Source organism: Pseudophryne corroboree, chromosome 6, assembly GCF_028390025.1.
Source record: "Pseudophryne corroboree isolate aPseCor3 chromosome 6, aPseCor3.hap2, whole genome shotgun sequence".
Classification (NCBI taxonomy): Eukaryota; Metazoa; Chordata; class Amphibia; order Anura; family Myobatrachidae; genus Pseudophryne; species Pseudophryne corroboree.
This window is the reverse complement of record NC_086449.1, coordinates 417,808,099-417,835,227: the sequence shown is the minus strand read 5'-3', so window position 1 is coordinate 417,835,227 and position 27,129 is coordinate 417,808,099. Positions and strand designations below refer to the sequence as shown.

The 27,129-nt window shown below is 44.8% G+C and overlaps 1 protein-coding gene across 2 annotated transcripts in view; it reads right to left on the bottom strand.

Moving 5' to 3' along the window:
* Positions 1–700: 700 nt before the first annotated feature.
* LOC134932483 (cadherin-related family member 4-like) overlaps positions 701–27,129 on the bottom strand; it is a 298,616-nt gene continuing 272,187 nt past the window's right edge. For both annotated transcript variants that reach the window (XM_063926947.1, XM_063926948.1), the window contains 3 exons: positions 22,572–22,647; positions 19,834–19,870; positions 701–930 (listed from right to left, as the gene is read on the bottom strand). In XM_063926947.1, coding sequence (XP_063783017.1) covers positions 872–930; positions 19,834–19,870; positions 22,572–22,647 — 172 coding nt within the window. In that variant the 3' untranslated portion in view covers positions 701–871. The remainder of the gene's footprint in view (positions 931–19,833; positions 19,871–22,571; positions 22,648–27,129) is intronic.

Below are 27,129 nucleotides of genomic sequence, written 5' to 3'. Positions count from 1 at the left end.
TGTATGTGAATTTGGGTCAGCCTTTATGCTGTCTGTATGTGATGGGCTTCGCGGAGCCAGAGTCTGGAAAGCATTCCAATCTCAGTTATTATGACAGTTAATGTCCAATCCCATGAATATAAACTGAAAAACACACAATAACACTATAAGGGCCTTAGGCAACAGTGTGTGAACATGTATGAAAGAATAATGTGGTTGACAGGAGGGGGGGGGTTATTATAAATGTTTTAATTTTGACAAATAAAAAAAATTCCTGTCAGATAAGGATCTTATCAAGTACTATAATTATACAGTTTTGTCTGAACTGTAAATGCTATAGATTCCCCTATGATGCAAAGACAGCATTAAAGCCAAGTATGGTCTTATGAAGTGAAAGTCATCAGAAGCTTGAAAAGACTTAGCAGTTTGGAACTGAATATGCACATGTTACATCTACCCTAATGCAATGCAGCAGGATTTTACCCATTAATGTACTTTTTTGGTTTGCTAACACACCTGAATAAGGCCCTCTGTATGGAATGGTCAATGGGCAAGCACTGACAGTTATTTCCAGCACAGTATCTAATGTAACATCAAAGAAACAATTGTCAGAATGAGTTCCTCTATGGAAATAGATCTGAATTAATAAAACAAGCCAATACAATCACAGACTACTATGCAGATTTTTCCTTAAGTTAAACAGAAAACATTCTGCTGTATATAACTTTTTCTATTTATTTGGATTGTAAAAACCATGGAAATGTTGATAGCATCAGTAAGCATTGCATGTATATAAATTACAAAAGCAATAAGACTAGGACAATATAAACCGCTCCAGTAGAAAAAAACATCACTGCCTTAAAATGCATGGAAACATGGGTCTGGTGTCTTTTCATGAGATCCACTTTGTTTCTCCTGTGTTGCTGTTGAACAGGAAATGTTTCCCTGAAACTAGATAAAAAGAGAAAGGAATTATTAGGTCATACTGTATACCTGAAATGCCTTTTTAATGTTTTATGTATTACAAATTGTATGATATACAATATTCACAATTTAGATCTATACACCCAACAAATAATATCATTTGCATGTGTGCCTTTAGATGAAATAATCTATAAAGTAAACTACAGTACTGTACAGTGAATTTTTTTCAATTAGCTACAGTATGATCCTGTTAGTAGTTGTCTGGGACCCATTGGATAGCTGATATCACCAGTGATTGTCTAGTGTCTGAGCTTGGGATCTCGTCTTTGCATTCATAGTAACAGAAACTTTATCGTTTGTGGAAAGAACTAGGAGTGAGGGACAGAGGCGTCACTAGGGTTGGTGTCACCCGGTATGGTAACTCATGGTGTCACCCCCATGGACCTCCTTCTGTATCACACCACACAGAACCCTTAGTAATGTTTTTGTACTAGTTTTACTTGTAAATCATAATTCCTGTGTATATATTCCGTGCTCTAACTGGCGCAACATTTATAACGTGCTCTACCTGGCGCAATGTGTATAACGTGCTCTACCTGGCGCAACATTTATAACGTGCTCTACCTGGCGCAATGTGTATAACGTGCTCTACCTGGCGCATTGTGTATAACGTGCTCTACCTGGTGCATTGTGTATAACGTGCTCTACCTGGCGCATTGTGTATAACGTGCTCTACCTGGCGCAGTGTGTATAACGTGCTCTACCTGGCGCAATGTGTATAACGTGCTCTACCTGGCGCAATGTGTATAACGTGCTCTACCTGGTGCATTGTGTATAACGTGCTCTACCTGGCGCATTGTGTATAACGTGCTCTACCTGGTGCATTGTGTATAACGTGCTCTACCTGGCGCATTGTGTATAACGTGCTCTACCTGGTGCATTGTGTATAACGTGCTCTACCTGGCGCATTGTGTATAACGTGCTCTACCTGGCGCAGTGTGTATAACGTGCTCTACCTGGCGCAATGTGTATAACGTGCTCTACCTGGCGCAATGTGTATAACGTGCTCTACCTGGTGCAATGTGTATAACATGCTCTACTTGGCTCAATGTGTATAATGTGCTCTACCTGCTGCATTGTATATAATGTGCTCTATCTGGCGCAGTGTGTATAACGTGATCTACCTGTCGCATGTGTAAAAAATAATAATGTGTAATATTATATATATATATATATATATATACATACACACACTTTAAAAAAAATAATAATACTGGATTATATTGAAATTAACCATTTGTTTGTACAAACAAATGGTACTAATTTCAATAAAATCCATGTTTACTTCAGGAAAAAAATTTAATTAATTGACTATATAATATTTTTTTTTACTGTAAATACTAACTTATTATTGAAGTTTCCACAAACGAATTGCAGCCAGCCAAGGAGTGACAGCAGGAGGTTGAGAATGAGCCTGAGAATGAGCCTGAGAATGAGCCTGAGGTGCGCAACCAACTTCAAGGCAGTCCCTACGACTCCCTGTAGTAAATGCAGCACTGAGATGAGCAGCACTAACCTCCTCCCACTTCTCCCTCCCAGCAGTGCAAGCGGGCGAGCGGCGGCGTGATGACGTCACGGGACTTGCATGATGAAGATGTGATCATGTGTATGGACCCGGCCACGGCGGAGTCTCCCAGCCGGGAGGAAGGTATGCAATCATAATTGTGCTGTAGTGGAGTCTTCTTGTTGCAGGCGGGGATGTAGGATTTTGAGTTGATGGGGGCGCGATCGTAACTGTTGTGCTTGGTGCCAGACGGCAAACAGAGCACTACAGTTACGATCGTACCCCCGTCGACTCAAAATCCTACACCCCCGCCTGCAACAAGAAGACTCCACTACGGCACAGTTTTAATCGCATACCATCCACCCCCTCCCGGCTGGAAGACTCCGCAGCGGCACAGTTACAATTGCTCCCCCAATGCCTCCCCCGCCCCGCTGACTGAAAGTCACACACCCCGCCTGGAAGACTCCGCCGGGTCCGTGCTGTGTGACAGTGTCATGAAGCAGGGGATGCAGCAGGTGTGAGTGTGCAGCTTAATTTGGTGTCACCCCATTGAAGGGTGACACCCGGGTGCGGGCCGCACCCCCCGCACCCGCCTCATGACGCCACTGGTGAGGGATCTGTATGGTTCTTAGGGCAGCAGTAACATTTGGTAAAACTAAGGCTTTTCAGCGTCTCCTAAAACACTGAATAAATGGCATTATGTCAGTGTCTGATGCTCTAAGGATTTTTTTCAGGTTCTGGGATATTGGGATATTTGTGTACCCGACTCTGTCTTAGGACTAGATGGAGATTTGGAGGGCTTGATATAAGTTCTTCCTTGCATTCAAGTGGTAGTTGCTGGGACCACATAGCAGGTACAATACCATGGGTAAGAAATATCTAGCAACATGTAGTTGGTGAAGACACAGAGCAGTGGCATGGAATCTTTCCCCACCAGTGGTCTTCTCCAGGAATTCCTGCAAGGAAATTCAGGTCCTGCGTCCAACAGGCCGGTTGCGGCCCCCTGTCAGGGTCACCTATGCTAGCACTAGAAGGTGTGAAGGGCAATCGGTCTATGGGGGTAATTCTGAGTTGATCGCAGCAGGAACTTTGTTAGCAGTTGGGCAAAACCATGTGCACTGCAGGGGAGGCAGATATAACATGTGCAGAGAGAGATAGATTTGGGTGGGGTGAGTTCAATCTGCAATCTAAATTGCAGTGTAAAAATAAAGCAGCCAGTATTTACCCTGCACAGAAACAAAATAACCCACCCAAATCTAACTCTCTCTGCACATGTTATATCTGCCCCCCCTGCAATGAACATGGTTTTGCCCAACTGCTTAAAAATTTCCTGCTGCGATCAACTTGGAATTACCCCCTATGAACCGATGACTGAGGGATATTGGACGGTTTCTCATGACTGAAAAATGGGGACTGACCGTTGGTCTAGAATACTGTTCTTACACCAAAGGTCTGGAATACCGGACTTGCAACAATGGTCTGGAATATTGGACTTGCACCAATGGTCTGGAATACCGGACCAATGGTCTGGAATATTGGAGTTGCACTGATGGTCTGGAATATCGGAATTGCACCAATGGTCCGGATTATTGGATTTGCACCAATGGTTGGAATATACACTGGATACATGCTGACACCAGGTTTAACACTGGAAAAGACCAGGTCACAGGAAGTGTCCTCAGGAGCAGTCTGGTTCAGCAGGGGAGCACAGCTACAATACTCGCACACAAAGCTGTATGATTTATGGAACTGGCAACCTTGGCCCTGTAAACCAGGAAGCATTATGACCAAGGGCTATTCTGGATTGGCTGGAGGTGTCAGCTGAGCTTGAGAAGCTCCCGGATTACTAACTAGAGAGTCAACTGACTGGAACCAAGATTGTGGTGCCCATGACTGGTTTTGGAGGAAACATAGCTTTAGGCCCAAACACCAGGAAGCAGAGTTCTATGGAGGATCACATTTAGGATTATACAGAGAATGCTGAGAGCACTGTACAGAGGCAGCATGTGTAGACTTCACAGACAGCTAAGCACAATGAGCAGAGGAACTAGCTGCCGAACACAGGAGACTAATCAGGAGTTTTCAGCAGCAAAAAACAAAAAAAGGATTTTAATTACCTACCGGTAAATCCTTTTCTTGTAGTCCGTAGAGGATACTGGGGTCCATTTAGTACCATGGGGTATAGATGGGTCTACTAGGAGCCATGGGCACTTTAAGAATTTGATAGTGTGGGCTGGCTCCTCCCTCTATGCCTCTCCTACCAGACTCAGTCTAGGAAACTGTGCCCGAGGAGACGGACATACTTTGAGAGAAGGATAGATAAGGATAGTGGTGAGATTCCAAACCAGCACACACACAATAAAAGGAAAGAAAAGCTAACCAAACTTGAAATAGGAACAGCAATGGCTGAATCAACATTACTTAACCAAGTAACAGTGCAGGAAGAACGAAGCACTGGGCGGGTGCCCAGTATCCTCTATGGACTACGAAAAAAGGATTTACCGGTAGGTTATTAAAATCCTATTTTCTCTTACGTCTTGGAGGATACTGGGGTCTATTTAGTACCATGGGGATGTAACAAAGCTCCCAAACTGGGTGGGAGAGTGCTGAGGTTCCTGCAGAACTGATTGACCAAACTGAAGGTCCTCAGAGGCAAAAGTATCGAAATTGTAGAACTTAGCAAACGTGTTGAACCTGACTAAGTAGCTTATCGGCAGAGCCTTAAAGCCGAGACACCCCAGGTAGCCGCCCAGGAAGAAACCACCGACCTAGTAGAGTGCGCCTGTACAGATTTTGGACATGGCAAACCTGCCGTGGAATAAGCATGCTGGATAGTAAGCCTGATCCAGCGTCAAATGGACTGCTTTGACGCAGGACACCCAATTTTATTGGGATCAAAGAACAAACAGCGAGTCCGATTTTCTGTGACGAGCTGTTCGCTTGAGATACACCTTCAAAGCCCTCACAACATCCAAAGACTTTGAAGTAGCAGAGGTGTCGGTGACAATCAGAACCGCAATAGGTTGGTTGATGTGAAAAGCAGACACCACTTTAGGAAGAAATTGCTGACGAATTCTGAGTTCAGCTCTGTCCTCATGGAAACTTAAATAGGGACTTTCGTGAGACAAAGCCCCCAGCTCCGACACACGTCTTGCTGAAGCCAAAGCCAACAGTGTGACGGTCTTCTACGTAAGATATTTTATGTCCACCTCCTGTAATGGTTCAAACCAGTCTGATTGGAGGAACTGCAGCACCAAATTGAGATCCCAAGGTGCCACGGGAGGCACAAAGGGAGGTTGGATGTGCAGAACACCTTTCAAGAACATCTGGACCTCAGGGAGAGAAGACAATTGTTTCTGAAAGGAAATGGACAAGGCCGAAATTTGGACTTTTATGGAGCCCAGATGCAGGCCCACAGCCACATAAGACTGCAGAAAAAGCAGGACAGGAAATGCCCCAGATTAAATTTAATCGCAGAATAATTTCTGCTCTCATACCAAGAGACATATTTCCTCCAAATATGATGGTAATGCTTAGACGTTACCCCCTTCCTGGCTTGGGATCCCTCTCCTGGCTAGAATCAGCCATTCACTTCCATGCCATCAAACGTAGCTGCGGTAATTCCTGATAGATGAACAGGCCCTGTTGCGGAAGATCCTCGTGAAGAGGTAGAGGCCATGGATCTTCGAGGAGCATCTCCAGAAGGTCCGCGTACCAGGCCCTTCTTGGCCAGTCTGGAGCAATGAGTATTGCTTGAACCTTTTCCCTTTTTATTCGCTTAAGAAGTGGAGGAAACACGTAAACCATCTGATAGACCCATGGAGTCGTCAGAGCGTCTACCGCCACTGCCTGTGGGTCTCTCGACCTGGAACAATACCGACTGAGCTTCTTGTTGAGACGAGAGGCCATCATGTCGATCTGTGGAGATCCCCATTGATGTGTCAAGCACCTAAACACTTCCGGGTGAAGGCCACTCTCCCCCGGGTGCAGGTTGTGTCTGCTGAGGAAGTCTGCTTCCCAGTTGTCTACTCCCAGAATGAAGACCGCTGACGACACCACAGCATTTCTTTCTGCCCAGAGAAGAATTCTTGACACCTCTGAAATTGCTGCTCTGCTTTTCGTTCCGCCCTGTCGGTTTATGTATGTTACTGCCGTTACATTGTCCGACTGGACCTGAATGGCCCGATCTTGAAGAAGATGTGAGGCCTGCAGCAAGGCATTGTATATGGCCCTGAGTTCCAGAATGTTGATTGGAAGGATGTCTTCCTGACTTGACCATCTTCCCAGAAACTGCACCCCATGTGAAGATGCGATCCGGACCATTTGTCAAACAGATCGAGCTGGAAGGGTCTTGCGTGAAACATTCCATATTGAAGTGCCTCATAAGAGGCCACACTTTTACCAAGAAGGTGAATGCAAAGATGCACTGATACCTGGGTTGGCTTCAGGACATCCCAAACCATTGACTGGATTACCAATGCCTTTTCCAATGGAATGAACACTTTCAGCGACTCCAGAATCATTCCCAGGAATGGGAGACTCCGTGTTGGCTCTAGGTGAGATTTCGGAAGGTTCAGAATCCACCCATGATCCTAGAGGAGTTTGGTTGAGAGACCAATGCTGCCCAGCAACCTTTCCCTGGACGGTGCTTTTATCAGGAGATTGTCCAGGTACGGAATTATGTTCACTCCCTGTTTGCGGAGTAGAAACATCATCTCTGCCATCACCTTGGTGAACACCCTCAGTGCCGTTGAGAGACCAAATGGCAGGGCCTGGTAGTGACAGTCCTGCAGTGCAAACCTTAGATAAGCCTGATGAGGCAGCCAGATCGGAATGTGAAGGTACGCATCTTTGATATCCAGAGACACTAGGAATTCCCCTTCCTCCAGACTTGAGATCACCGCTCTCAGAGACTCCATCTTGAATTTGAACACTCTTAAGTATGGGTTCAACGACTTGAGGTTCAAAATTGGTCTTACCGAACCGTCCGGTTTTAGTACTACAAACAAGTTGGAATAATACCCCTTGCTTTGCAGATGAGGTGGAACTGGAACAGTGACTTGAGTCTGACCAGCTTTTGGATGGCATGCTGTAAAGTTATACTTGCCTCTTGTGAAACTGGTAAGCCTGATTTGAAGGATCTGTGAGGTGGGAGCGCTTGGAACTCCAGTCTGTAGCCCTGGGAAATAAGATCTATGACCCAGGGATCCTGGCATGAACTTGACCAGATCTGACTGAAGAAATGTAGTCGGGCTCCCACCTGACAGCCATTTCGGTACACCATCATGCTGAAGACTTTGAGGAAGCAGAGCCTGAGCTCTGGTCCTGAGCACTGGCAGTTGCTAGTTTGCGTGGTTTACCTCTTGCGTCCCTGGAGGACATAGAGCACCTCTGGATTTGCCCTTGAACTTGACCGTCCGAAAGGACTGCAACTTAGAAGCTGAATAAGTCTTCTTGGTTGAGGGGGCTGCGGAATGAAGATACGTAGACTTATCCGCAGTAGCTGTGAGAAGCCATTTGTCTAGTTCATCTTCAAAATAAGGCCTCTCCTGTGAATGGTAGGTGTTCCACGCCATTCCTGGATTCCGCGTCAGCAGTCCACTGGCGTACCCACAATCCCGTGCGTGCCGACACTGCCATAGCGGTGGTGCATGCATTAAGCAAGCTTATTTCTTTTATAGCTTCCACCATAAAGTTCGCAGAGTCCTGTATATGTTGCAGGAGTAAAACAACATCACCCCTAGTCAAGGAATCTAACCCCTCAATTAGGTTACCTGACCATTTTGCAATGGCTTTTGTGATCCACGAACATGCAATAGTGGGTCTTTGGGCTACCCCAGCAGCTGTGTACAATGATTTGAGTGTAGTCTCAATTTTACGATCAGCCGTGTCTTTCAGAGAGGCTGCTTCAGGAACAGGCAATACAATTTTTTACGTGACAGCCTAGAGACTGATGCGTCCACTATCGGTGGATCTTCCCATTTTTTCCCTATCCTACAGAGGAAAAGGAAAAGATGAGAGCAACCTTTTAGGGATCTGAAATTTCTTATCAGGATTAACCCATGGTTCTTCAAACAGGGTATTCAATTCCTTTGACGCAGGAAAAGTGACTGAGGACTTCTTTTTTACATTAAAACAAGATTCCTCACACTCCTCTGACACCTCTATAAGAGCCTCTATTCCCTGTGACAGAGCCGCATCCCCCCCCTCCTCCATGTCTGACCTGTCAGCGTCAGAGTCAGACTGCAGGATATGGGCCAGAGATCGCTTTTGCGGACAAATGGAAGGTGATTGAGATGCTGTTTTGGGGACTGAGTCTCTGTTCATAAACTCATCCAAAGTCTGTTTTAAGTATTGCGTCTCTTTCTCATTGAGGGACAATTTTGTAGAAAGAGTGGAGATTATTCCTTTAAGAGAATTAACCCACTCCAGTTCAGCCCCGCTATTCTGTGAACCCTGAGTACCCAGTAGTGAGCCCCCTGGTGAAGAGGAACACTCCGCTGTACAAGAAACACAGTCTTTGCCTGACATAATGTAAATCTGACAGCACACACACACACACACACACACACACACACACACACACACACACACACACACACACACACACACGAAAAGGTTAAGCACAAGTAACCCACAAAGAGCCCTTCAGGGAGACACAGAGTTGTTTGGAGCCAGCCCCCAACGCGTCCTTACTGCTAATGCCAAGCTTAGCCGGGTTGCAGACTAAGTACCCTGATAGGGGACTTAGTACACTAATAGTCGCTTCCCCCCTGCTATGACCCCCTGGTACCGCTGAGGTAATTTGGAGTCACACCAGAGGCGGCTGCACGTCCCTGTCAGTCAGCGTCTGTGTCCACTGCAGAGAGGAAAATGGCGCTGGTGAGCTGCTGGATCCTCTCGTAGTGAAGCCCCGCTTTTTTTATACTGGCTGAGGTAATTTTTGTGCTTAAAATGGAACAGAACCGTTTTAAGGCTGTTTGCCAGTTTAGGTATTGTGTACAGTGTACTGAGACGCAGTTGTGTACTGTGTCTGGAGACGGATTCCACCCCATTTAGAAGCCATGCGTCTTTGTACCCTCGTGCCGCCATAATGACCGGCACCCCGCTAACCAGGATGCCGCCTCAGTACTCACCACTGTTCATTCTTCTGGCTCTGTTAGGGGTGCGACGTGCTGCGGGAATGTCAGCTCGCCGTGGTGGGGCTTGTGAATAGTTCCCTCAGGAGCTCAGTGTCCTATCAGCGCGGAACGGGACCATTAACCCCTCAAGAGGTTTAGCTGTTCACCCCCCTAAGTCCCACGAAGCAGGCAGGCTGATGCCAACCAGCCCTGCCTGAAAGTAACAAACATAGAAAATAAATGCAGAAAACTCTTGAGGAGCTTCCTTCAGCGTGATCAGCTCCTCTGAGCACATTTTCCAAACTGAGTCTGGTAGGAGGGGCATAGAGGGAGGAGCCAGCCCACACTATCAAATTCTTAAAGTTCCCATGGCTCCTAGTGGACCTGTCTATACCCCATGGTACTAAATGGACCCCAGTATCCTCTAGGACGTAAGAGAAACAAAACAAAAAACAACAACACATACTGCACCTTGTATGCTTAACTGCAGGAGTGATGGCAAAGGTAATACACAAAGCATGAGAAATGTAGTCAGGATTGTTACAGATTTAAGCTACACATCACATCCTCATTGGAGGCAAAATATTTATTCACATTAACTTGAACCTGAGACCTTATTGTGTAATGTTGCCAAGCTAATGCTCCTCCATGTCGGATCTGAGATGATCTGAGTGTGATGTCACATGACCACACACTCCCAGCCCATCTCTGGCACAAGACGAAGAGCAACATCCATAAGCATCACATCTCCCTCAACTGTTTTACACCCTCCCCCCCCCCACACACACACAACCACCACCACCACCTGCTTAACAATTAATAAGAAGTGGGACAGTGGCATCAACTGAGTGGTGTGGATCCTAAGTCCTTTAGGATCTGTGGTACCTAGATCACGAAGTAACCTTCTGACGGTCCTTGCTCGAACTTCTAGTTTTCTGCTAACCATGTTGATAGAGTTTAAGCAAACCATCTGGAGGTTAATAAATACTATAAACCCCATTTATTTTTACTTAACATTAGAGATGAGCGGGTTCGGTTCCTCGGAATCCGAACCCGCCCGAACTTCAGCTTTTTTTACACGGATCCGAGCGACTCGGATCTTCCCGCCTTGCTCGGTTAACCCGAGCGCGCCCGAACGTCATCATGACGCTGTCGGATTCTCGCGAGGCTCGGATTCTATCGCGAGACTCGGATTCTATATAAGGAGCCGCGCGTCGCCGCCATTTTACACGTGCATTGAGATTGATAGTGAGAGGACGTGGCTGGCGTCCTCTCCGTTTAGAGAAGAAATAGATAGGAGAGTGAGAGTGAGACAGTGACACTTCATTTACTGGAGCTTAGGAGGAGTACTCAGACAGAGAGTGCAGAATTTTGCTGATAGTATTAGTTAGTTATACTAGTGACAGAGTGAGACAGTGACACTTCATTTACTGGAGCTTAGGAGGAGTACTCAGACAGAGAGTGCAGAATTTTGCTGATAGTATTAGTTAGTTATACTAGTGACTGACCAGTGACCACCAGTGCAGTTTTATATTATTTAATATAATCCGTTCTCTGCCTGAAAAAACGATACACAGTGACTCAGTCACATACCATATCTGTGCTCAGCCCAGTGTGCTGCTGCATCATCTATGTATAATATCTGACTGTGCTCACACAGCTTAATTGTGGGGGAGACTGGGGAGCAGTTAGGTTATAGCAGGAGCCAGGAGTACATATTAAAATTAAACAGTGCACACTTTTTTTCTGCAGGAGTGCCACTGCCAGTGTGACTGACCAGTGACCTGACCACCAGTATATAGTATACTATATTGTATTGTGAATGTCTGCCTGTAAAAGTTAAACACACGTCGTGTGACTTGTGTGGTGTTTTTTTATTCTATAAAATAAAAAACTCATTCTGCTGACAGACAGTGTCCAGCAGGTCCGTCATTATATAATATATACCTGTCCGGCTGCAGTAGTGATATATATATATTTTTTATATCATTATTTATCATCCAGTCGCAGCAGACACAGTACGGTAGTTCACGGATGTAGCTACCTCTGTGTCGGCACTCGGCAGTCCATCCATAATTGTATACCACCTACCCGTGGTTTTTTTTTCCTTTCTTCTTTATACATACTACATCTCATTATCATCCAGTCTATATTAGCAGCAGACACAGTACAGTACGGTAGTCCACGGCTGTAGCTACCTCTGTGTCGGCACTCGGCAGTCCGTCCATAATTGTATACCACCTACCCGTGGTTTTTTTTTCTTTCTTCTTTATACATACTACATCTCATTATCAACCAGTCTATATTAGCAGCAGACACAGTACGGTAGTCCACGGCTGTAGCTACCTCTGTGTCGGCACTCGGCAGTCCATCCATAATTGTATACCACCTACCCGTGGTTTTTTATTCTTTCTTCTTTATACATACTACATCTCATTATCATCCAGTCTATATTAGCAGCAGACACAGTACAGTACGGTAGTCCACGGCTGTAGCTACCTCTGTGTCGGCACTCGGCAGTCCATCCATAATTGTATACCACCTACCCGTGTTTTTTTTTTCTTTCTTCTTTATACATACTACATCTCATTATCATCCAGTCTATATTAGCAGCAGACACAGTACAGTACGGTAGTCCACGGCTGTAGCTACCTCTGTGTCGGCACTCGGCAGTCCGTCCATAATTGTATACCACCTACCCGTGGTTTTTTTTTCTTTCTTCTTTATACTTACTACATCTCATTATCAACCAGTCTATATTAGCAGCAGACACAGTACGGTAGTCCACGGCTGTAGCTACCTCTGTGTCGGCACTCGGCAGTCCATCCATAATTGTATACCACCTACCCGTGGTTTTTTTTTCTTTCTTCTTTATACATACATACTACATCTCTTTATCAACCAGTCTATATTAGCAGCAGACACAGTACGGTAGTCCACGGCTGTAGCTACCTCTGTGTCGGCACTCGGCAGTCCATCCATAATTGTATACCACCTACCCGTGGTTTTTTTTTCTTTCTTCTTTATACATACATACTACATCTCTTTATCAACCAGTCTATATTAGCAGCAGACACAGTACGGTAGTCCACAGCTGTAGCTACCTCTGTGTCGGCACTCGGCAGTCCGTCCATAATTGTATACCACCTACCCGTGGTTTTTTTTTCTTTCTTCTTTATACATACATACTACATCTCTTTATCAACCTATCTATATTAGCAGCAGACACAGTACGGTAGTCCATGGCTGTAGCTACCTCTGTGTCGGCACTCGGCAGTCCATCCATAATTGTATACCACCTACCCGTGGTTTGTTTTTTCTTTCTTCTTTATACATACTACATCTCATTATCATCCAGTCTATATTAGCAGCAGACACAGTACAGTACGGTAGTCCACGGCTGTAGCTACCTCTGTGTCGGCACTCGGCAGTCCGTCCATAATTGTATACCACCTACCCGTGGTTTTTTTTTTCTTTCTTCTTTATACATACTACATCTCATTATCAACCAGTCTATATTAGCAGCAGACACAGTACGGTAGTCCACGGCTGTAGCTACCTCTGTGTCGGCACTCGGCAGTCCATCCATAATTGTATACCACCTACACGTGGTTTTTTTTTCTTTCTTCTTTATACATACTACATCTCATTATCATCCAGTCTATATTAGCAGCAGACACAGTACAGTACGGTAGTCCACGGCTGTAGCTACCTCTGTGTCGGCACTCGGCAGTCCATCCATAATTGTATACCACCTACCCGTGTTTTTTTTTCTTTCTTCTTTATACATACATACTACATCTCTTTATCAACCAGTCTATATTAGCAGCAGACACAGTACGGTAGTCCACGGCTGTAGCTACCTCTGTGTCGGCACTCGGCAGTCCATCCATAATTGTATACCACCTACCCGTGTTTTTTTTTTTCTTTCTTCTTTATACATACATACTACATCTCTTTATCAACCAGTCTATATTAGCAGCAGACACAGTACGGTAGTCCACGGCTGTAGCTACCTCTGTGTCGGCACTCGGCAGTCCGTTTATAATTGTATACCACCTACCCGTGGTTTTTTTTTCTTTCTTCTTTATACATACATACTACATCTCTTTATCAACCAGTCTATATTAGCAGCAGACACAGTACGGTAGTCCACGGCTGTAGCTACCTCTGTGTCGGCACTCGGCAGTCCGTCCATAATTGTATACCACCTACCCATGGTTTTTTTTTCTTTCTTCTTTATACATACATACTACATCTCATTATCATCCAGTCTATATTAGCAGCAGACACAGTACAGTACAATAGTCCACGGCTGTAGCTACCTCTGTGTCGGCACTCGGCAGTCCATCCATAATTGTATACTAGTATCCATCCATCTCCATTGTTTACCTGAGGTGCCTTTTAGTTGTGCCTATTAAAATATGGAGAACAAAAATGTTGAGGTTCCAAAATTAGGGAAAGATCAAGATCCACTTCCACCTCGTGCTGAAGCTGCTGCCACTAATCATGGCCGAGACGATGAAATGCCAGCAACGTCGTCTGCCAAGGCCGATGCCCAATGTCATAGTACAGAGCATGTCAAATCCAAAACACCAAATATCAGTAAAAAAAGGACTCCAAAACCTAAAATAAAATTGTCGGATGAGAAGCGTAAACTTGCCAATATGCCATTTACCACACGGAGTGGCAAGGAACGGCTGAGGCCCTGGCCTATGTTCATGGCTAGTGGTTCAGCTTCACATGAGGATGGAAGCACTCAGCCTCTCGCTAGAAAAATGAAAAGACTCAAGCTGGCAAAAGCACCGCAAAGAACTGTGCGTTCTTCGAAATCCCAAATCCACAAGGAGAGTCCAATTGTGTCGGTTGCGATGCCTGACCTTCCCAACACTGGACGTGAAGAGCATGCGCCTTCCACCATTTGCACGCCCCCTGCAAGTGCTGGAAGGAGCACCCGCAGTCCAGTTCCTGATAGTCAGAATGAAGATGTCAGTGTTGAAGTACACCAGGATGAGGAGGATATGGGTGTTGCTGGCGCTGGGGAGGAAATTGACCAGGAGGATTCTGATGGTGAGGTGGTTTGTTTAAGTCAGGCACCCGGTGAGACACCTGTTGTCCGTGGGAGGAATATGGCCGTTGACATGCCTGGTGAAAATACCAAAAAAATCAGCTCTTCGATGTGGAACTATTTCAACAGAAATGCGGACAACAGGTGTCAAGCCGTGTGTTCCCTTTGTCAAGCTGTAATAAGTAGGGGTAAGGACGTTAACCACCTCGGAACATCCTCCCTTATACGTCACCTGCAGCGCATTCATAATAAGTCAGTGACAAGTTCAAAAACTTTGGGTGACAGCGGAAGCAGTCCACTGACCAGTAAATCCCTTCCTCTTGTAACCAAGCTCACGCAAACCACCCCACCAACTCCCTCAGTGTCAATTTCCTCCTTCCCCAGGAATGCCAATAGTCCTGCAGGCCATGTCACTGGCAATTCTGACGATTCCTCTCCTGCCTGGGATTCCTCCGATGCATCCTTGCGTGTAACGCCTACTGCTGCTGGCGCTGCTGTTGTTGCTGCTGGGAGTCGATGGTCATCCCAGAGGGGAAGTCGTAAGACCACTTTTACTACTTCCACCAAGCAATTGACTGTCCAACAGTCCTTTGCGAGGAAGATGAAATATCACAGCAGTCATCCTACAGCAAAGCGGATAACTGAGGCCTTGGCATCCTGGGTGGTGAGAAACGTGGTTCCGGTATCCATCATTACTGCAGAGCCAACTAGAGACTTGTTGGAGGTACTGTGTCCCCGGTACCAAATACCATCTAGGTTCCATTTCTCTAGGCAGGCGATACCGAAAATGTACACAGACCTCAGAAAAAGAGTCACCAGTGTCCTAAAAAATGCAGCTGTACCCAATGTCCACTTAATCACGGACATGTGGACAAGTGGAGCAGGGCAGGGTCAGGACTATATGACTGTGACAGCCCACTGGGTAGATGTATGGACTCCCGCCGCAAGAACAGCAGCGGCGGCACCAGTAGCAGCATCTCGCAAACGCCAACTCTTTCCTAGGCAGGCTACGCTTTGTATCACCGGTTTCCAGAATACGCACACAGCTGAAAACCTCTTACGGCAACTGAGGAAGATCATCGCGGAATGGCTTACCCCAATTGGACTCTCCTGTGGATTTGTGGCATCGGACAACGCCAGCAATATTGTGTGTGCATTAAATATGGGCAAATTCCAGCACGTCCCATGTTTTGCACATACCTTGAATTTGGTGGTGCAGAATTTTTTTAAAAACGACAGGGGCGTGCAAGAGATGCTGTCGGTGGCCAGAAGAATTGCGGGACACTTTCGGCGTACAGGCACCACGTACAGAAGACTGGAGCACCACCAAAAACTACTGAACCTGCCCTGCCATCATCTGAAGCAAGAAGTGGTAACGAGGTGGAATTCAACCCTCTATATGCTTCAGAGGTTGGAGGAGCAGCAGTAGGCCATTCAAGCCTATACAATTGAGCACGATATAGGAGGTGGAATGCACCTGTCTCAAGCGCAGTGGAGAATGATTTCAACGTTGTGCAAGGTTCTGATGCCCTTTGAACTTGCCACACGTGAAGTCAGTTCAGACACTGCCAGCCTGAGTCAGGTCATTCCCCTCATCAGGCTTTTGCAGAAGAAGCTGGAGACATTGAAGGAGGAGCTAACACGGAGCGATTCCGCTAGGCATGTGGGACTTGTGGATGGAGCCCTTAATTCGCTTAACAAGGATTCACGGGTGGTCAATCTGTTGAAATCAGAGCACTACATTTTGGCCACCATGCTCGATCCTAGATTTAAAGCCTACCTTGGATCTCTCTTTCCGGCAGACACAAGTCTGCTGGGGTTGAAAGACCTGCTGGTGAGAAAATTGTCAAGTCAAGCGGAACGCGACCCGTCAACATCTCCTCCTTCACATTCTCCCGCAACTGGGGGTGCGAGGAAAAGGCTCAGAATTCCGAGCCCACCCGCTGGCGGTGATGCAGGGCAGTCTGGAGCGACTGCTGATGCTGACATCTGGTCCGGACTGAAGGACCTGACAACGATTACGGACATGTCGTCTACTGTCACTGCATATGATTCTCTCAACATTGAAAGAATGGTGGAGGATTATATGAGTGACCGCATCCAAGTAGGCACGTCACACAGTCCGTACTTATACTGGCAGGAAAAAGAGGCAATTTGGAGGCCCTTGCACAAACTGGCTTTATTCTACCTAAGTTGCCCTCCCACAAGTGTGTACTCCGAAAGAGTGTTTAGTGCCGCCGCTCACCTTGTCAGCAATCGGCGTACGAGGTTACATCCAGAAAATGTGGAGAAGATGATGTTCATTAAAATGAATTATAATCAATTCCTCCGCGGAGACATTGACCAGCAGCAATTGCCTCCACAAAGTACACGGGGAGCTGAGATGGTGGATTCCAGTGGGGACGAATTGATAATCTGTGAGGAGGGGGATGTACACGGTGATATATCGGAGGATGATGATGAGGTGGACATCTTGCCTCTGTAGAGCCAGTTTGTGCAAGGAGAGATTAATTGCTTCTTTTTTGGGGGGGGTCCAAACCAACCCGTCATATCAGTCACAGTCGTGTGGCAGACCCTGTCACTGAAATGATGGGTTGGTTAAAGTGTGCATGTCCTGTTTATACAACATAAGGGTGGGTGGGAGGGCCCAAGGACAATTCCATCTTGCACCTCTTTTTTCTTTTCTTTTTCTTTGCGTCATGTGCTGTTTGGGGAGGGTTTTTTGGAAGGGCCATCCTGCGTGACACTGCAGTGCCACTCCTAGATGGGCCCGGTGTTTGTGTCGGCCACTAGGGTCGCTTATCTTACTCACACAGTCAGCTACCTCATTGCGCCTCTTTTTTTCTTTGCGTCATGTGCTGTTTGGGGAGGGTTTTTTGGAAGGGCCATCCTGCGTGACACTGCAGTGCCACTCCTAGATGGGCCCGGTGTTTGTGTCGGCCACTAGGGTCGCTTATCTTACTCACACAGTCAGCTACCTCATTGCGCCTCTTTTTTTCTTTGCGTCATGTGCTGTTTGGGGAGGGTTTTTTGGAAGGGACATCCTGCGTGACACTGCAGTGCCACTCCTAGATGGGCCCGGTGTTTGTGTCGGCCACTAGGGTCGCTTATCTTACTCACACAGTCAGCTACCTCATTGCGCCTCTTTTTTTCTTTGCGTCATGTGCTGTTTGGGGAGGGTTTTTTGGAAGGGCCATCCTGCGTGACACTGCAGTGCCACTCCTAGATGGGCCCGGTGTTTGTGTCGGCCACTAGGGTCGCTTATCTTACTCACACAGTCAGCTACCTCATTGCGCCTCTTTTTTTCTTTGCGTCATGTGCTGTTTGGGGAGGGTTTTTTGGAAGGGACATCCTGCGTGACACTGCAGTGCCACTCCTAGATGGGCCCGGTGTTTGTGTCGGCCACTAGGGTCGCTTATCTTACTCACACAGTCAGCTACCTCATTGCGCCTCTTTTTTTCTTTGCGTCATGTGCTGTTTGGGGAGGGTTTTTTGGAAGGGCCATCCTGCGTGACACTGCAGTGCCACTCCTAGATGGGCCCGGTGTTTGTGTCGGCCACTAGGGTCGCTTATCTTACTCACACAGTCAGCTACCTCATTGCGCCTCTTTTTTTCTTTGCGTCATGTGCTGTTTGGGGAGGGTTTTTTGGAAGGGCCATCCTGCGTGACACTGCAGTGCCACTCCTAGATGGGCCCGGTGTTTGTGTCGGCCACTAGGGTCGCTTATCTTACTCACACAGTCAGCTACCTCATTGCGCCTCTTTTTTTCTTTGCGTCATGTGCTGTTTGGGGAGGTTTTTTTTGGAAGGGACATCCTGCGTGACACTGCAGTGCCACTCCTAGATGGGCCCGGTGTTTGTGTCGGCCACTAGGGTCGCTTATCTTACTCACACAGTCAGCTATCTCATTGCGCCTCTTTTTTTCTTTGCGTCATGTGCTGTTTGGGGAGGGTTTTTTGGAAGGGACATCCTGCGTGACACTGCAGTGCCACTCCTAGATGGGCCCGGTGTTTGTGTCGACCACTAGGGTCGCTTATCTTACTCAGACAGTCAGCTACCTCATTGCGCCTCTTTTTTTCTTTGCGTTATGTGCTGTTTGGGGAGGGTTTTTTGGAAGGGCCATCCTGCGTGACACTGCAGTGCCACTCCAAGATGGGCCCGGTGTTTGTGTCGGCCACTAGGGTCGCTTATCTTACTCACACAGTCAGCTACCTCATTGCGCCTCTTTTTTTCTTTGCGTCATGTGCTGTTTGGGGAGGGTTTTTTGGAAGGGACATCCTGCGTGACACTGCAGTGCCACTCCTAGATGGGCCCGGTGTTTGTGTCGGCCACTAGGGTCGCTTATCTTACTCACACAGCGACCTCGGTGCAAATTTTAGGACTAAAAATAATATTGTGAGGTGTGAGGTATTCAGAATAGACTGAAAATGAGTGTAAATTATGGTTTTTGAGGTTAATAATACTTTGGGATCAAAATGACCCCCAAATTCTATGATTTAAGCTGTTTTTTAGGGTTTTTTGAAAAAAACACCCGAATCCAAAACACACCCGAATCCGACAAAAAAAATTCGGTGAGGTTTTGCCAAAACGCGGTCGAACCCAAAACACGGCCGCGAAACCGAACCCAAAACCAAAACACAAAACCCGAAAAATTTCCGGCGCTCATCTCTACTTAACACAGGCTGCTACAAAATATTATATACTACACCTTTGTCCCATAGGAATGTGTTCTTTATTGGCTTAAAAACAACTCCCAATGCTTCTCTAAAACTCATTGTTATCTATCTGCTCATAATCACTTAGAAAAATACATCTCAAATCCTGATTTTACTTTAAAATGATCTAGGCCTTGATTTCACAGTGGGTCTCTTTAATAGGTAATTTGGTCAGAAATTCCCACAATGTAAAAAGTGGCATAACATTTACAATAAGAATCACTCTCTTTGAATGATTAAGGGCATCCTCTACACTTGGCCTGTATCAAACACAAGTACAACAGCTGAGGATATATGCTCAGAAGGCTCCTCCTTATTGTATCTCTCCTCCAACATTAAGAATATTACATATGCCAGTATCATAGCTTATCCATGTTACACACAACACCAGTAAGGTATATATTAGTTGTTGCTCTTATTGAACTCCTCTTTTTAGAAGATATTTTCTTCATTCATTGCTTACCTGGGTCAACCGCACGTCCATCAAAAAAATTTGAAGCCTATATTAAGTAAGAAAAGGGATGTCAGATACTTATTTTAAGTAAGTCTTCTGCTGTATTCATTAAATTGCAAGTTTAACAATAATTAGACCTAAATGTACAGGTATGTTGATGGGTAAAGTAATTAGATTTATATTTATGTCTACAGCAGTAGTTCTCAACATGAACCCTCAAGTTTTCCAAACAGGTCATGTTTTGAGGATTAGTCTGTGGAAGCAGGTGGGATATTTAATGACCCAGGAAAATAGATTAACCTGTGCATTATTAAAGAAATCCACAAACATGACTTGTTAGGGCCAGGGGTACTTAAGCACTGGAGTTTAGAACCACTGGTATACAGTACTGTATGTTTCTTCATACAGCATATTGTGCCTCATGTAGAACTCAATGGATTTTGTGGCCAATATGTTGATGTACAGTATCAAGCAGTGAAAAGAGTGGAGAAGTGGACAGGTGGAGAAGTTGCTCATAGGAACCAATCAGATTTAAAGTCTATTCTATAAAATGATAGGTACTGTAGAAGGTGATTGGCTGCTAGCTATGGGTAACTTATCCACTGTTCCACTACTCCACTCTTTACTGCATTCTACAGCAACCCGCTAATTCACATGTACAAAATGCATCCTGGGAAATCTCCGAACTTGCAGTGTAAGCAGCAAGATATGTCCAGCTCACCAAGGGTAGTACATGTGCATGTTTACACCAGGTGGTGTGGCTTCACAATGATAGTAGTAAATGCAATATTTCCAGTACTCAATTCTTACACAATATAGGGCATCGCTGAATAGTGTTATTAATAAATACATTTTATTAATAATAAAGTTGCATTTACCATGTACAGCAAAGACAAAATTAAAGAACTGCTTAAGTTCAAATCAATACACATATCTATCTCAAAGATAAAATGGAAATATGCTTTATTGCTGAAGAATGCTAGCAAATGTTTCTATAGTGATGTGAACAGCTTGCAGAAGCAACATTAGTATGATCATACAGTAAGTCAGAGGGATTCAGATGCATTCAGAAGTGGCTGTAGATCATTATCAAAATCATCCACTCGCAATTTGCAAGTTGCATATGAGACATTTCAAACAGGTCTCATATGCATCTTTCTTGTGTTCAACATGGGATGCACCTTTATTGTACTTTGTTTACACTCCCCCTCCAACGTGTCATTCCAACCCACTTTATTGCAAGGGGCTGTAAGGTCAAAATGAGTTTCAGTCAGCATAAGAGTTACGTGTCCCTGGCTACTGTCAATACAGTGTGGGCTAGGGGCAGCTGTGAAGACTTTGTGGCATCAGGAGGTTGTGGGGTACATGGCTCTAGACAGATAACCCCAGCGCTTGCACCACTCATGTCACCCTGAGGGGGCTCTGACTCACTGAGGGAGTGGGGAAGGGGTGGAGGTCAGGTTGTTTCCTCGCAGCCAGTGAGAGCTATGAAGAGGAGGAGGGGAGTGGTCTCCCTCATGTGTATTTTCTGTATAATTATAATGACAGAATTAAAGCCCATTATACAGTAAATGTTAAACATTAGCCTGGGGACAATGTTGCTGTGCCTAGCTTCCAAGAAAGGATTTGTTGATAGGCTACATATTCCCAGGCATAGGGAGGGATGAGAGCACCCGGGTCAATTTGCAGATGATTTTTTTTTTATTTCTAAATTAGTAATTTGCATTTACACAGTCAAGTCACATTATTATGACCTCCTCCTATAGAAGAATGTCAGGTGTAATGCGCTGGCTTGGTGGGTATATAAAGTGTGCAATAGGCCCATAGGCATTTCTATAATGGATGCAGTGTGTGCAGTGCACACGGGCCCCTAGGTCTGGGGGGCCACACTGTACACACTGCACCCATAGTACATACTTACCCCCCCCCCCCCCCCAAAGTCCCGCAGTGGAGGCTCTGCAGTTTGGCCACAAATCACTAGGAAAATGGCCACCGCGGTCATTTAGGGGTGATTTGCGCTTGCGCACTGGAAGATGTACCCGGGAACATGTTGCATTTAATCCAGAGTCTACTAGCTGCCGGAGAGGAGGGGGCCCGCATGGAGGCTGCACGCAGGTCCCCTCCTCTCTTATAATGCCTCTGGATAGGCTGTCTGCATACATATCACTCACTGCTGTCATGGGTAAAAGGGGCGATTTATACGAGTTGCATAAAAGGGATGGTTATCGGCTTTCGGGCCCAGGGTGGCAGTATTTCTGAAACAGAGCAGTCTGTGAACTGTTGGCGTGCTGCTGTGGTGAAGGTATATCATGACTGGACAAATGGCACCATTGCGAATAACCGACGTTGAAACTGCGAATCACCACATGCCATTGATGTGAGTCATAAACGTCGGCTATGAAGGTGCATGAGGGCTGACCGACACGCTACAGTGGAGCAGCTCACCATAAAAATGAACCTGTGGGCTGCGAGACGTGTATAAAACAACAGTACAGCCCGTCTAGCTGCTGTCCGTGCTGCACACGGCGGATACTCTGGTTATTAGCTGGAGGTCATAATAATGTGACTCTACCGTGTATATATTATTATATATATTAGACATGTGGACAAAAAAAATACTATTTTAATACACTACTGTGGTTTGTTTATCTGCATTATTGTAGGTCACACAAGCGCTCCTTTTATTTCTTTGAGCTACTGTATAGGCAAAAAAAAAAAAAATTCCATAAAAATAAAGACAGACTCACAGTGGGGTTTCCTGGTAGAAAGTTAGGATTTTCATTAGAGTAGTTATTGTTGTTAGTTGAATCCTGTTTACTGGTCCTAGTGAACAAAAAGGAATAGTAACTCAGTTATATTGGGAAAACAAGTTTAATGCATATACATAAAAATACCTGTATATACATTTTAAATGTAATTAACACCATGAGTGCCTCCACATGGAATAGTCTTTTATCTGATAGAGACCAGTGTCCAAGTGAAAGTAAATAATTGCCATTTTGTTCTGTAGCATTTTTAAATGACACTTGGAATGGTTTTAAAATATACGTGTATCTACTGACGCAGATACATGTTTTGTAGAAGGATAAGATAAAACCTACAGTACCAGCATTTTAGTATTCAAATGGAAGTGTGTAAATAAAGTTGTGCTTTCTTTATTTACACACTTAGCATCCGCTAACCTACATATGTAGAAGCACATTAATTTTATATTTAGTGTTTCCCAAACACTTTTTAATGTTTAATGAATATGAATGTGTACATATACTCATAAAGGTGAATTGCACAGGTGCACAATTTGCAGTTCATAATAAATGTAATTGTAAAAGTAATTTGTTAATTTCTATTTTCTATTTCAAAAACGGGTTGGGTACGAAATCCCAGAATTTATTATCCCAACGGACAGGATGCCATCAGTGGCATCCCAACAGTCAAAATCCCAATGAATACTGGTAGGTATTTTAACCCTATCCTTACCCACCCCTCCTGCAGCCTGTCCCTAACTCCTCCCCCCCCCTGCAGCCAAACCCAAACCTCCCACTCCCCACACTTCTCTTCTGCAACCTATCCCTCCACTAGTGCCTAACCCCAGTACTTACAGGATTCTGACCACTGTCGGGATCCCGACTGACAGGATCCTGACCACATTTCTCGAAAACATAAATATGTCTCTCCAGAAGTGACTTGTTGGGAAAAATAATATACTAGCACCAAGCTTAGAATGTGGGTTGCCATCCATTCTCTGTGGTAACTTTCCATTGCATGAATCTCTAAAGCAACTACCTTCTTCTTTTCATGTTTTGTGCGTATTGTAAAATATTATCTGAGTTCAGTTTGGTGCTGATTATTAGCCTTTGCGTCTTATATTAGGCCTGTTATTTTCATTGCCAGCGAAAAAAGCACAGCAGAGGATAAATCAGCTGAGAGATATGAGGCTGTCCAATCAATTCTGTTACTTAATAAGAGGACAACTTAGAAATCTTACTGTATATAATACTTTTTATTAGAGATGAGCGGGTTCGGTTCTCCGAGATCCAAACCCCCCCGAACTTCACCCATTTTACACGGTTCCGAGGCAGTCTCGGATCTTCCCACCTTGCTCGGATAACCCGAACGCGTCCGAACGTCATCATCCCGCTGTCGGATTCTCACGAGATTCGTTTTCTATATAAAGAGCCGCGCGTCGCCGCCATATTCACTCGTGCATTGGAGATTGAACGGAGAGGACGTGGCTGCGTTCTCTCCCCGAAAAGCTCCGTAATCTGTGCTCAGTGTGCTGCAAATATCTGTGCTCAGTGTGCTGCAAATATCTTATTGCAAATATCTGTGCTCAGTGTGATGAAAATATCTACGTTCTCTGCCTGAAAACGCTCCATATCTGTGCTCAGTGTGCTGCAAATATCTGTGCTCAGTGTGCTTTATTGTGGGGACTGGGGACCACCAGTATATAATTATACTTATAGTAGTACAGTACAGTAGGCCTTTGCTGTATCTTGCAGCTCTTTGTCACTGCAAGTATCCATTCCATATCTTTGCTGCATTTTTGTGAGCAGTATATATAGTATTACAGTGCAGCATTTTGTTGACCCAACAGTATATAGTTGTGTACAGTAGGCCATTGCTGTATCTTGCAGCTCTGTGTCACTGCGCGTATCCATTCCATATCTGTGCTGCATTTTTGTGAGCAGTATATATAGTATTACAGTGCAGCATTTTGGTGACCCAACAGTATATAGTTGTGTACAGCAGGCCATTGCTGTATCTTGCAGCTCTGTGTCACTGCGCGTATCCATTCCATATCTGTGCTGCATTTTTGTGAGCAGTATATATAGTATTACAGTGCAGCATTTTGGTGACCCAACAGTATATAGTTGTGTACAGTAGGCCATTGCTGTATCTTGCAGCTCTGTGTCACTGCAAGTATCCATTCCATATCTTTGCTGCATTTTTGTGAGCAGTATATATATAGTATTACAGTGCAGCATTTTGGTGACCCAGCAGTATATAGTTGTGTACAGTAGGCCATTGCTGTATCTTGCAGCTCTGTGTTACTGCAAGTATCCATTCCATATCTGTGCTGCATTTTTGTGAGCAGTATGTATAGTATTACAGTGCAGCATTTTGGTGACCCAACAGTATATAGTTGTGTACAGTAGGCCATTGCTGTATCTTGCAGCTCTGTGTCACTGCAAGTATCCATTCTATAACTGTACTGCATTATTGTGAGCAGTATATAGTAGGACAGAGCAGCATTTTGGTGACCAGCAGTATACATATATAGTACAGTACAGTAGGCCATTGCTCTATCTTGCAGCTCTGTGTCACTTCTAGTATCCTGATCAGTGCTCAATATCTGCTGCATTGTTGTGACCAGTATGTATACTGTACTGTGCGACTTGTTTTATACACCTGGTGATTATACATCCTGTAATCTGTACTGAGCGATGTGTGAGATACACCTGGGGATTATACACCCTATATACTGTACTGTGTGATGTGTGAGATACACCTGGATATTATACACCCTATATTATTATTATTATTATTATCCTTTATTTATATGGCACCACAAGGGTTCTGCAGCGCCCAATTACAGATTGCATAAATAATCAAACAGGAAAACAGCAACTTACAGTTGATGACAGTATAGGTCAAGTTCAGGGTAAATACACATAGTTACATCAGCAGAAGACACTGGAATAAGTATCAGGTGGCAGAAGACTGCTGGATGTGGTACAGTTGAAGATTATTAAAGTAAGACAAAGAATAAGCACATGGGGGAAGAGGGCCCTGCTCGTGAGAGTTTACAATCTAAAGGGGAGGGGTAGACAGACATGGGTGACACAGATGGGGTACATAGAGAACGTGGAACAGAGGTTTAGGATGAGATTTGGCTTGGTTTGGTGAAGAAGTGGACCCCCCAGAAGGCACAAGTCAATACTTAACATTGCAACATTTTACTGGGCTATGCAGGAGAAAATTAAAAATAGGGGGGGGAAATGGAATCAATAACTTCTACAGCTTTCAAAACGGTCAATGGAAGCTGAAATAATGGACAACTACCTCATGGAAGCCAAATACAGTATACCAAACAGTACTTAGCCGGGTTAGGAATGAGTGCTTATGAAATACAGTAACATTTTGTCATAATATTTCAGAAACTGCATGGCTGGTCTCTTGCACTCTTTTGCTCTAATACACCACCTGCTTTAGGATTTATATTCAAAAACATTATGTCTCCATAATCCCAAAAACGTCAGTCTTCTTGGAAAGTGGTTTGTTCCTTTGTAAGGGAAAGAGAACAAACATTCTCAAACAACGTTTCTCAATTTCTTTTTCCTCTGGGAAGGGATTGTGGATTCGCAGGAATATCTGAGCATTTCTGTAATCAGAAAGCAGCGACTTTCTACAAATGTTTACGAATAATTCCAGTGATTTTGTCATTTTCTTCCAGTGATTTGGACCAATAATACCATTGATTAATAATAATAATAATAATAATAATTTTATTTATATAGCGCTCTTTCTCCAATAGGACTCAAGGCGCTTAACAGATACATAGCATAATATAGTACAGAAAATAATGAAGTACATTTTCATAAAATACAGAAGCATGAAGATACAAAAAGGGAAATTATGGAAATGCTTGAGTAAACAGGAAAGTATTGAGTCTACTTTTGAAGGATTCTATAGTTGGGGCCTGTCGCACTGTGCGGGGAAGTGAGTTCCATAGAGTCGGAGCCGCATAACTAAAAGCTCGACCCCAGATGAATTACGGAAGATTCTAGGTAATGCTAAAAGTCCTTCATCTACAGATCGCAGTAATCGAGTGGGGCAGTATGGGGTCAGAAGCTGCTTCAGGTACCTTGGGCCCTGGTCATGTAATGCTTTGAAACTCAGTAAGCCAATCTTGAAGATGATTCACCATCTTACAGGCAGCCAGTGAAGGGAGTAGAGGATGGGTGTTATGTGGCTAGAACGAGGCTGGTTGGTTAACAGCCTGGCAGCTGTGTTTTGCACAAGCTGTAAGCATTGCAATTCTTTTGCTGGGAGACCAAAGTAGAGGGCATTACAGTAGTCTAATTGAGATGATACAAATGCATGGATGACTTTTGGCAGATCATCTGAGGAAATTAAGTGCTTGATTCTGGCTATGTTCCTCAGGTGAAAGAATGAGGATTTGATTGTGGCTGATATCTGATGTTTAAGTGTCAAGCCACCATCCAGGACAACGCCAAGATTCCGTACATGATCAGTGGTCTGTAATTCTGAATCCCTGAGTGTAAGTCCAGTTTGGTTGGCTAT